Source organism: Eumetopias jubatus, unplaced genomic scaffold (genome assembly GCF_037043125.1).
Source record: "Eumetopias jubatus isolate StellerSeaLion01/CBP00866 unplaced genomic scaffold, mEumJub1_p1.0 scaffold_16, whole genome shotgun sequence".
Taxonomy (NCBI): Eukaryota; Metazoa; Chordata; class Mammalia; order Carnivora; family Otariidae; genus Eumetopias; species Eumetopias jubatus.
This window is the reverse complement of record NW_028274822.1, coordinates 64926639-64938961: the sequence shown is the minus strand read 5'-3', so window position 1 is coordinate 64938961 and position 12323 is coordinate 64926639. Positions and strand designations below refer to the sequence as shown.

At 44.7% G+C, this 12323-nt stretch overlaps 1 protein-coding gene across 2 annotated transcripts in view; it reads right to left on the bottom strand.

The window, feature by feature from the left end:
• Nucleotides 1-12323, bottom strand: part of HIRA (histone cell cycle regulator) — an 84298-nt gene that overhangs the window by 65743 nt on the left and 6232 nt on the right. For both annotated transcript variants that reach the window (XM_028094775.2, XM_028094776.2), the window contains one exon: nucleotides 162-224. In XM_028094775.2, the coding sequence (XP_027950576.1) occupies nucleotides 162-224 (63 nt within the window). The remainder of the gene's footprint in view (nucleotides 1-161; nucleotides 225-12323) is intronic.

The window sequence follows — 12323 nt, the reverse complement described above, 5'->3', positions numbered from 1 at the left end:
TTTAACCTGTTCAGATAACACATTATAATTGTACATTTTAAATGGAGTCATATCCATACTGAAAAACAAAAGTATTCTATCTTCAGCTCAGTGGGCAACCAGGAGAAGCAGAGCAAGGTGTCAGGACTGTGAGTGCTCCCTCTGTTACTCTGTGAACATACCTTGTCCTCCAGTTGCGAACTTGGTCCCGTCAGGGTGAATATCAACTGAAAAAATTGGCTTGCCTGGAAACAAAGGAAAAAAAAAAACACACAACATCTATCTTGGCTTGTATTCACTGGAGAATAGCAACAAAGTCAAAAATTTTGAAATAATGATTGAGTACTATCTCTAATCACTGCTCTTAGGAAAAAATAATAGGCTGCCGATAAGTTACCTCTAAGAGTGGAATGATCTAACAGTTTTAGTTAAAGTATAAACTGCTGAAAAGATTCTCCAAGTGACATTAAATAGCTGAGTCTCAAAGGGGGACAAAGCATTCTGTCACTAGAACAACTGAGTCCATAGGTCGCTTGAGCATTTGCAGAGAGGTCCAATGGATAGGAGCTGGCCACTTTCTGGGGACACACATTTGTAAAGGTTTTGAGTTGTTAACGACAACAGCTCTGGGTCACAGTGGCTACATCTTCAGCCACCTCTCCATCCCATGGACCTGCACCTGGCTGGCAGCCTGGACACAAGCATCCTGGCCTTTCTGCCTTGCTGTCTGACAGCTGGCTAGGACCAGTAGCTGACTTCGACCACAGGTATCACTTCCCTCATGCTTCTGTTTCTAAAAGCCCTCCTGTGTATTTGTACTGCATTAAAGTCTGTGGAGAGTCAGCCTTCTCGGCATTTCATATGGCTGAACTTCCTCCACAGTATGTGCTCTGTTCAACCGGATGTTCAGTCCCTATAGGGGGAAGAAATGTAGCTACTAGCTCCTGGAGTCCCCACAGTGTGCAGACCCACACCAAGACCCCGTGAAGCCGTATGGCTAGCTTGATGGACCAGAATGGCAAAGGAGTCATGACAACTTGAAACCCAGAAGACTGGAAGTATTCCTGGGCCCTGGGCCCTATGGCTAACCAGTCTGCTTCCATGCTAAGAGTGGCATGTCAATTGTTGTCAAGTTTATCACCACATCCTCAGCTTCTAGCACAGGCCTGCTGAGTGGTGGCTCAGTAACATTCAGTGACAAATTAGATGCATGACAATAGATTGAACATCAGCAATCGCTAATACAAACAAGGTGCTGTTGCCAAGGAGTCTCTTGGTTGAGGATGCTCTGTCTCTGTTACCCAAGAGGAGTTGGCATGGACACCAGAAGGAGGGTTACCAGCTCTAGAATCACAGGATGGCAAGTACAGACAGGGTAGGGTGGGGCAGGGGCAGGCCGTGGCGCCTAACAGCTGAAAGTCCTGCCAGGGTTACTGTCCAAGTATGGAAAATCAAATATTGGTACCCAAAAAAGGCAATGGCCAGCATGGGCCCCAAAGAATAGACAGCTCACTTTAATTTCTTCCACAGAGCCATACCCCTAAGAGGCAAACTGAGCCTGAGCTTCCACAAGACAATGGGAAATGTGCTCTCCTTCTTGTCATTACACAGTAGGGGGAAACAGCTATGTAAGGCCACCAGCAAGCAGGTGTGCCAAATGCAAGGGCCCTAATTTTGTCTCAGAGAACAAGCAGAAACCCTAGGGAAGTTGGAAATCACATCTCATATTATTTCATCTCTACTACTTACTGAAATCCAAAACAACAAAGGCTGCTACAGCAGGACCCTGTCATGCTGGCAGCTCTAGCCAGGTCCTTGAGACCCTCAGTTACCTCCAAGGCCACATCTAAGAGCCAGAGCTCTACAGTGACAGGTCAAGTTCAGTCAAGTCGCTACTGATTGCCTTACTGGAGCACAAACATACAGGAAATTCAGCCCTGGTCTGCTCTGAGTTTTCACTCCAAGGATTCCCAGGGCAAGCCCCAACACAGTTTGGCACTCTATGTAGCTTTGAAGGAGCCAGAACCAGCAGTGGAGCACACTTACAAGGACCTGAAGAGAGCTATTGCTATTCTTCTTCCATAGTCCAGATGGGCAGACCCTAATTAGCCCCATCTTCATCCTCAAGAGAAGAATACAGAAAACTATGTACGGTAGGTAAAAGGCAGGTACTGAGAACACGGGTAAGAAGGACTGGAAGTCTTCAAACTGGTGCTCCTGTGCCTCTGCACTCAGACCTACACCGGCATGTCACGCCCTTCCTAGTCAGGTGGTTGCCATGTGTAGTAAGCCAGAGAGCCTGACACGCTGCTGCTGAGAATGTGCCATACTTTCCCAGAGGCTGAGGACCTGGGAGGGAAGCAGTAGCAAGAAGGTGGGTTTCTTGACCATCTGGGCCATGACAAGTGTCTGACGGGGAAGCCTCAAGAAAAAAGAAAGGACAATTAGGGCTGTGGGCCCAGGCTTGAGCTGTGCAGACCATGGCATCTAGTGCTGAGGCTGAGTTCAGTGTCCTGCCAGACACCAGAGGAAGGCAACCAATTAGCACCACTAAGAGCCTCGTGAGATTCAGAAGAGCAGACGTCTCCAAGTATGGTGAGGACAGAGGCAGGGAGTCTCAACCGCATCAGTGCCTGCCATCTCCACTCAGGACCTTCCTGGGAGGTCTTTGTAGGTGCTAGCCTGCTATTCCTTTCAGGAGAGGCAGAACCACAGTAGGGTAAGCCCTGTGGAACTCTGCTCTACTGAGCATCTGATGTGCCCCCTCAAGCCGTGCAGGCAGCACAGCCCAGGGTATTCTCTGTATCTCACACTGCCCCATGAAGTGGATAGTTCTGACATCCTCATCTGACAGAGGAGGAAACAGGCACACAAGTTAGGAAAGTTGCCCAAGGCCACACAGCTGCCTCCCCCAGAGCCTGAGCTTTAAGTATGTAATGTGCTGCCCCTCCAGGTGAAGCTGGGAGGGGACATACCTGGAGATGGCCGGGCTCGGATGATACTGCCTGGAGGGAACGGATTCAAAGCCCACAGGTGAAAGGTGAAGTAGGGAGTCAGAGGGAGAGTGAGAGCTATGCACACATGCACAACTAGTCCTAATGACCTGGACTTGGCCTTGGAATTGCTATACTGAGCATCAATCATCCTGGACACCTCAGTCCCACAGGCCTGGGGTGACTGCTACCTGGATAGGCTCTGGTGAACCATCTCTCAGGACTCCTGCCCTTGTGTGCTTCCCTTTCCTTGAATTTGGGTTGGCTCTATGATCTGTTTTAAGTAATAGAATGTGACTGAAGTAACGCTGCTCCAGTTCTGAGATTAAGCCTAAAGAAGGTCCAGCAGTTCAACTTTTGCCCTCTGGAGGAAAAGCCAGAGCCCTATGGCATTTGTCTGGTTCCTTTGGCCAGGTGGTTGCCATGAAAGAAGTCCAAGTACCCTGAAACCACTGTGCTGAGACCGCCCCCCCCGCCAAGCTGGCCACATAAAAAGGGTCAAAGAATCCAGACAACAGTGAGAATCAGGGTCCTGACATAGGACCCATGGTGAACTGTTCTGGCCCCAAACTGCTCCAGCCATCCCAGCAGATTCAGTGCAGAACTAAGATGAGCTGTCCCTGCTGAGTCTGGCCAGGTTTCACAGTCAAAAACAAATAATAAAACAGCTATTGTTTTAAACCAGCAAGTTTTGGGGTAGTTTGTTATGCTAATTTATTCACTTTTCTGCCTAAGGCAACTAGAGTTGCATATCTGTCATTTTCACCAAAAAAGTTCTAGCTGACTCAGCATCAGTCTTGAGAAGGCCACGGCGGGGGCGGGGGTGGGGGGAACATCCACCTGGCCATAGGAGTGCTTTTCAGTTAAGTCTGTGAGACATTGTATTATATGCCCCCTCAAGAAGCACATCAAAATGACTTACATGCAAGTAAAAGACAAACCTGACTCCCCAAGAGCACACACAGCCGAGCCTAGGTGAGCAGAGGGGCTCTGCTGCACAGGGACCCGTCACAGCCCAAGTCTTCCTCACCATACCCACTCACAGCATCAACGGGATGTTTTCTCATCCATCCACCTTGGTGGTTGTCTATGAGCCTGTTATGGGACTAAGCAGAGGAAAAGTAAAGCTACAAAAGGCTCAGCCCTTCCTTAGGATGCTCCCAGTGATGGGTGTCTGCACAGATGGAAAGCTATCTAACTCAGCCTGGGCTTCCTACAGAAATCACAACTGAAGTGAGTCCCAAAGGCTGAGGAGGAGTCAGCCAGAAGAGTAGGGAAGGGAATTTCAGGCAGAGGGGACATGGCGTAGAAGAATCCTGACAAGCTGCTGCAGAGTGTGCAGAGAGATGAGGCTCAGAGGATGGGTAGGGCCCAGCAAGACACCACTGAGGAACGCAGACCTTCCTCTACAGCTACCTCTGAAGTAAGGGAACGCTAAAGTCAGACTCACATTTCAGCTCGACATAGCTGTGTGGAGCATGGGCTTTTGCTAAGACCAGAGGGGGCCTCAAGGCTCCAGGGGAAGGCAGAAACGAGGGCTGGGAACAGGCCTGGGTTTGAACAATGAACAAGCGTGGGTGGAATTCTCAGCCCTGACACTTAACAACTATGCAGCCTTGAGTAAATTACTGAATGCCTCCAAACACCAGTTTCCTAATCTGAATGGTGTGGAAGTCACAGTCACCCTTGCAAGCACCTTCTGAGAGAGATTAGATGCCGAGCCACATTGCTTCAAAGACGCACACATCTCACAGGTGAACATTTCCTAGATCACGATGTGCTTTGGTGAAAGGTGTGACTGGGGTAATGGGCACCATGTTTCCTTTTGTAAAGATGTGCCACAGAGTCAATGAAATATTGTAATGTACCTACACAAAGCCACCAGCATGGTGTCGGCTCCCTACCTCCTTCCAGCACTAGACTCTGAGGTCCAAGGAATACAGTGATTCACATTCCCTCAGTAGGAACAGACCTCCTTTTTCTAAAGGGCTCTTTGAGGTGGAGCTGAGGAAAACAATCTATGGCCTGACTAGTTAGAGAACTTTTCCTGTGGCACAGTGTTAAATATGAATTCCTAAACTGCTTCCTGCCTTCCATCTTTCTTTGTATACAAACAGAGACAAGGGGTGCCTGGGTGGCTCAGGTCATGATCTCAGGGTCCTGGGATCAAGCCCTGCATTAGGCTTCCTGCTCAGTGGGGAGCCTGCTTCTCCCTTTCCCTCTGCCCCTTCCCCTGCTTGTGCGCGCGCGCTCTCTCTCTCTCTCTCTCTCTCTCTGTCAAATAAATAAATAAATAAATAAATAGTCTTTTGTTTTTTTAAATAAATAAAGTCTTATTTATTTATTTTTTTTTAAACAGAAACAAAAGAGAAATTAATCCACTCCCGGGGCCCTAGAGCTGTCAGGCAATCTCACATCCTTTGAATGGCAGTGGCCAGCATGTTCTCCCTGCACACCCACCAAAGCCCATTCTCCTTGGGGCTCTGCTTCCAGGTCACCCCTCCTGGACACCGTCTTGCACCCCTCCTCAGACCACACACAGCACCCTGCTGTCACTCTCTCCACAGAGCTACAACAGTTGGCCACTGCTCCTTGACTGGGGGTTGCTGATCTGATAACTGCAGCACGAATGCTCTCCATCTGGCAGGAGTAAAGAGTAAGGTACAGAAACTGGGTTTTGACAGAGTGTGGTCAGACAGAATCCTCCTACCCGGCATCAGTGGAAAAGACTCCTGGAGGAGGCCCAAATGTGGAACTTAAAGTCCGAACAGACAGCACTGGCCAGAGAGAAGCAGGGAGGGCCCAAATGAGAATAGCAGGCCCTCTCGGTGGCCTTCAGATCTTTGGTTTGGACTCCTGTCTTTGGGCATTTATGCTCTGACAGCTCACTGGGCAGATCCAACTGGAACATCTGTGAGCATGTACTGCTGGAATGGAAGCTTAGGGGAAGTTGAGGCCTTTGCCCACTGCACATTGCTCCTGGAAACACTTCTCCTATACAGCCCATTAATACCTGGTTTTAACAAATTTTGGTAAATATGAAACATGGGGAAATGTTTGTACACTGAAGACTAGAAAACAGCGCTGAAAGAAATTAAAGACACAAATAAATGGAAAAACATCCTGTGTTCAGAACTGGAAGACTTAATACTGTTAAGATGTCAACAATACCCAAAGCTCTACAGATTTAATGCAATCCCTATCAAAACTGCAATGATAGGGGAGCTTGGCTGGCTCAATCAGTACAGAGTGTGCGAATCTTTATCTCAGGATTGTGAGTTCCAGCACTGTGTTGGGGGTAGACTTCACTTGAAAAAAAACAAAACAAAAACTGGCAATGACATTTTTTGCAGAAATAAAAAAACCCATCTATAAATTCTTATAGAATTTCACAGGACCCCGAATAGCTAAAAGAATCTTGGAAAAGAACAACGTTGGAGGGGCACCTGGGTGGCTCAGTCGTTGGGTGTCTGCCTTCAGCTCAGGTCATGATCCCAGGGTCCTGGGATCGAGCCCCACATCGGGGTCCCTGCTCAGCGGGAAGCCTGCTTCTCCCTCTCCTGCTCCCCCTGCTTGTGTTCCCTCTCTCGCTGTGTCTCTCTCTGTCAAATAAACAAAAATCTTTAAAAAAAAAAAAAAAAGAACAAAGTTGGAGTCTTACACTTCCTGATCTCAAAACTGACTACGAAGCTACAGTAATCAAAACAGTGTGTTACTGGCATGAAGACAGACACAGAGACCAGCACAGCAGAATAGAGAGCACAGAAAGAAACCCTTGCATATGTGGTCAAGTGATTTTTGACAAGGGCACCAAGACCAGTCCATGGGAAAAGGACAGTTTCATCAACAAATGGTGCTGGAAAAAATGAACATCTGCATGCAAAAGAATGAAGCTAGATCCTTACACCATATAAGGATTTAACTCAAAATGGATCCAAATGTAAAACCTAACATTATAAAACTCAAGAGAACATGGGGGAAAGTTTAACGACACTGGATTTGGCAATGATTTCTTAGATATGATACCAAAGACACAGGCATTAAGAGGAAAAAAATAGACAAATTGGGCTTCTTGGAAATTAAAAACTTTTGCCCACCAAAGGGCACTATCAACAGAATAAAAAGGCAATCCAAAAAACAGGAGAAAATATTTGTAAACCACATATATGATGAAAGATTAATATCCTGAAATACAGAGAACTCCTAAAACTCAATGACAGAAAACAGAAAAACCCATTCAAAAACAGGCAAAGGACTTGAACAGACATTTCTCCAAAGAAGATATACAAATGGCCAACAAGCATATAAAAAGATGCTCAACATCATTAGCTACCACAAAAATGCAAATCAGAATGAGATTATCACCTTACATCTATTAGGTTGGCTACTATTAGAAAAAAGAGAGAGAGAGAGAATAACAAGTGCTGGTAAGGATGTAGAGAAAATGGAATTCTGTGCATTGCTGGTGGGAATGTAAAATGGTACAGCCGCTATCAAAATAGTATGGGCATTCCTTAAAAAATTAAATATAGAATTACCCGTGATCCAGCAATTCCACTTCTGGGTATATATCCAAAAGAATTGAAAGCAAGGTCTTGAAGAGATATCGTACACCCATGCTCATAGCAGCATTAGTCAGAACAGCCAAGAGGAAGAAGCAATCTAAGTGTCCATTGACAGATGCATGGATAAGCAAACTGTGGTATATACATACAACAGAATATCATTCAGCCTTAAAAAGGAAGGAGATCCTGATGCACTCTACAACATGGATGAACCCTGAAAATGTTATAATTAACATAAGCTAGTCACAAATAATATATGATTCCACTTATATGAGGTCTGTAGAGCAGTCAAATTTATAAAGACAGAAAGTAGAGTGGTAGTTGCCAGGGGCTGGAGGTAGGGAGAATGGGGACTTGTTTAATGTGTACACAATTTTAGTTTTACAAGATGACTAAGTTCTGGAGATTGGTTCCACAACAGCGTGAACATACATAACACTACTGAATTACACACTTTAAAAGATGGTTAAGATGGTAAATTTTGTTAAGTGTATTTTACCACAACTTAAAAAAATGCTAACCAAAACCAAACCAATCTATCTATATATATCTATATAACTCTACCCACCTACCTACCTATCTGTAAGGTACAGGGGTGTGGAAGGGTTATAAAAGGTATTAATTGTAACTGCTCAGTGTCTTGACTGTGGTGGTGGATACATGAACCTACACAGGTGAAAAACTGTGTAGAACTAAACACCCGGGGGCGCCTGCGTGGCTGTCAGTTAAGCCACTGACTCTCGATTTTTGCTTAGGTCCTGATCTCAGGGTCCTCGGATCAAGCCCTGCTTCAGGCTCTGTGCTCAGCACGAAGTTGGCTTGTCCCTCTCCCTTTGCTCCTCCTCCTGCTCTCTTTCTCAAATAAATAAAATCTAAAAACAAAACAAAACAAAACAACAAAACAAAACCCTAAACACCTACCCAAACACAAGTGAGTACAAAAACAAGTGAAGTCTGAATAAGACAGTTGGATTGTGTCAATATCAATGTGAATGTGATATTATATTGCTGTTTTATAAAATGTTACCAGTGGGAGAAACTGGGAAAAGAGTACAAAGAATCTCTTAGTATTGTTTCATTCCCCTGAGTGGTAATCTACAACTTTCTCAATAATAAAAAAATAAATACACACACATATATGATGTTTTTAAATATACCTATGTGTAGTAATATAAAATAAGGGCAAATACCAAAACATCAGTGGCTGTCAATAAAACTGACTCCTCATGCAGGTGATAACGTGCAAATCTACAACCAGTCATCTCTCTGGAGAGACTTGTACCTAAGTACTCTAATGTGCAGCTTGCTCCTCTATCCAGCTATCTACAGACATTTCATCTTCAACTTCTCCACAACGCAACTCCGGATCTTCCGGCCCAAACCTGCTCCCCATCAGCAAAGATCATGCCTGGGACAGGGGAAGCCAAGAGGCGCAGCACAAGGTCCCACCCATGACTTTTCTGGCCTCCATCTTCTGCCTCTTCCCCCAATCACTGGCCCCATGCCCTGGCCATCCTTCTGTTCCTAGACTGCGCAGGAGTGTTTCCATCCAGTGCCCTGAACTGGTTCCTTCCCAGACACACACATACCTCTCTCACCTCCTTTAATTTTTTATTTTTATTAAAGATTTTATTTATTTATTTGACAGAGACAGACACAGCGAGAGAGGGAACACAAGCAGGGGGAGTGGGAGAGGGAGAAGCAGGCTTCCTGTGGAGCAGGGAGCCCGATGCGGGGCTCGATTCCAGGACCCTGGGATCATGACCTGAGCCGAAGGCAGACGCTTAACGACTCTCACCTCCTTTTAGTCTTTGCTCAAATGACGCCCTCTCATTGAGGCCTACCCTTACCACCCTACCTGAAAGTACTACTTCCTCAACTTGGTGCAACCAATCCCAATTCTCATCTACTCTTTTCTTAGCAATTTCTTACATATTGTATAATTTCCTTTATTGCATGTCTGTCCACCCCAACCACCAGAATGTAAACTCCAGGAGCTCAGCAATTTTTGTCTGTTTTAGTCAGAGTCACTGTTGTACCTAGAGCCAAGACACAGCTCTAGGTACCAGAGTGACTCAACAGTACCACTAGGCACTCAATAAGTACTTATTGTTAATGGCTGGAGAAAGACTGCAGCAGAGGCCCAAAATTCAAAAACACCTTCAGTGTCATAAGCATCCCGATCTTTGAAAGGCAGGCTCCTCATCTCCTCAAGTGAGGACTCAGATGTCACCAAGCACCTGCAAGTGCGAAGCATGGCCTTGGCTGGCTCACAAAGCCATCTGCTGCTGTTATGTCTACTGCTTTCAACCACAAAAACTTCTCCGGTCTCCTTAGGTAAGCACTACCACGATGACATCTCATAGGTATCAGGTGGCTGAGAGATTCAAAACACAGCACAGGAAGGAAGCTGTAGCAATCATGCAACCGTTTTGAGAGAGAGAGAGAGAGAGAGAGAGAGAGAGAGAGAGAGAGTGTGTGTGTGTGTGTGTGTGTGTGTGTATGTGTGTTTTGTGTGTTGCTACAAACAAAAGTAAAAAGAAAGTTACAGGTATATCATTTATGAATCTTAATCACTTCTCCTGCAGCATTTGCCAATGCATAATCTAGGAAGTTTTGGTAACAGCGACTATTTCTTCATACTTTTTTCTCCTTTACTTTTGCAGAACAGAGATATTCCTTAAAAGTTATCTGCAAAATGGATTTCTCTAAACATATACAGTTTAATTAAAAAATTAAGAGCAATTAAAAACAACTCTTCTATGGGGGTGGGGAATCTGTTAGCTGTTTAACAATTAAGAAAATAATACTACAGTTAATAATACTGTATCCCATACTTGAAAGTTACTAAGAGAGTAAATTTTAAAAGCTTTCGACGCAAGAAAAAAAATTCTGTAACTATGTACAGTGATGAATGTTAACTAGACTTACTGTGATTATTTTGTGATATATACAAATACGGAATCATGATGTTGTACACCTGAAACATTAATGCTATATAAAATATTTCAATTTAAAAAAAGGGAGGGGCACCTGGGTGGCTCAGTCGTTAAGTGTCTGCCTTCGGCTCAGGTCATAATCCCAGGATCCTGGGATCGAGCCCCTCGTTGGGCTCCCTGCTCAGTGGGAAGCCTGCTTCTCCCTCTCCCACTACCCCTGCTTGTGTTCCCTCTCTCGCTGTGTCTCTGTCAAATAAATAAATAAAATCTTTAAAAAAAAAAAAAGGAAAAAAAGAACAAAGATACAGTATTATTTAAGTAGAACATGCAAAGCAACATTTTAGCTATTCCAGTTACATGAGCAAGGCAAGGTCTGAAGGGAGGCTATACAATAAAAACACTGAATTTGCTACGGTATCAGGGATTTGGTTAAGGTCTTAAAGAATGCAGATACTTTTACATTGTGGTACGTACACTAAATAAAATGTGTGTGGGTTTTTTTAAAAGCACCAAGTTATCCATTTATTTTTTTTCCAAATGGTTTCAAAGACCATATAAAGTTTTAGCATTTTCTAACTTTTCCTAAATTGAACAGGTATTACTGTGAAAATAAGAAAAATAACTTTAAGTACAAAATGCTTCATTATCCAAATCACTCATACACTGTAAGATGTATCCTAGTATAATTATACATGGCAATTGTCTCTAGCCAAAAATGTAGGTGTTTGTCCTATTCCTTAACAATAGCTCTAGGGCGCCGGGGCGGCTCAGTTGGTTAAGCATCTGCCTTCGGCTCAGGTCATGATCCCAGGGTCCTGGGATCAAGTCCCGCATCGGGCTCCCTGCTCAGCGGGGAGCCTGCTTCTCCCTCTGCATCTCTCTCTGTCTCTTATGAATAAATAAATAAAATCTTAAAAAAAAAAACAACAAAAACAACAGCTCTAGAATGGAGCTCTAGTGTTTTCAAAAGGGAGAAGGTGAAGAAGCCATTTATCAAAGGGGACCCTGGGGGGGAAGCCCTGTGTGGTGGCTTCATTTGGCCCACCCCCTCTAACTGAATGCTTGCTCTTCCTCTCTGTCTGCTCTGTTCTCTTACTGATCTCAGTGGACGACAACCCTGCTCTTCACCTGGGAGCCAGCCCATCTCACATCCCACATTCTACCCTGGTGACTCTACCTTCACAATATGTCTGTAACTCAAACTTTCTAGAGAGGTGCAAACGTTTGTATCTTGAGTTGGGAATGAGTTAGGGAGCATATTTGTTTGCCAAAATTCATCAAATTGTATACAAACTGTGCATTTCCCTATGTAAATTATAAATATATATAATTTACATATTTTATATAATTATAATATATAATTATTACATGAAATAACATACGTAAACTATATGTAAAAAAATAATATATGTATACTCACATAAAGTCCAGCCATTTCTCATCAGCACTATCACCTCCATCACCTCCCTGGTCCAAACCACAATCATCTCTTGCCTGGATCACTGCAACTGCCTTTTAATGGGTCTCCCAGCTCTCTCCATTGGCCCCACACTCATCCTAGTTCCAGTGAAGAAGTCAGGAGGATCTTTAACAGTCAAGTCAGATCACCGTTACTCCTCTGCTCACACGGCACTGGGAACTGAAGTCTAGCAGCCACCAGGGCCTCCCAGTCAGTCCACAGCTCTCTCCAGACTCATCTCTTAATGCTCTTGCCCATTTGCTGCTCCAGCCTCACTTCAATCATAAGACATCCATGCTATTCCTCAAACCTGCCAGGCAAGCTCTGGCTCTTCTGTCTGGAATGCTCCTCCCTCAAACAGCTGCCTTCCTCTCACCTCCATCAGGCC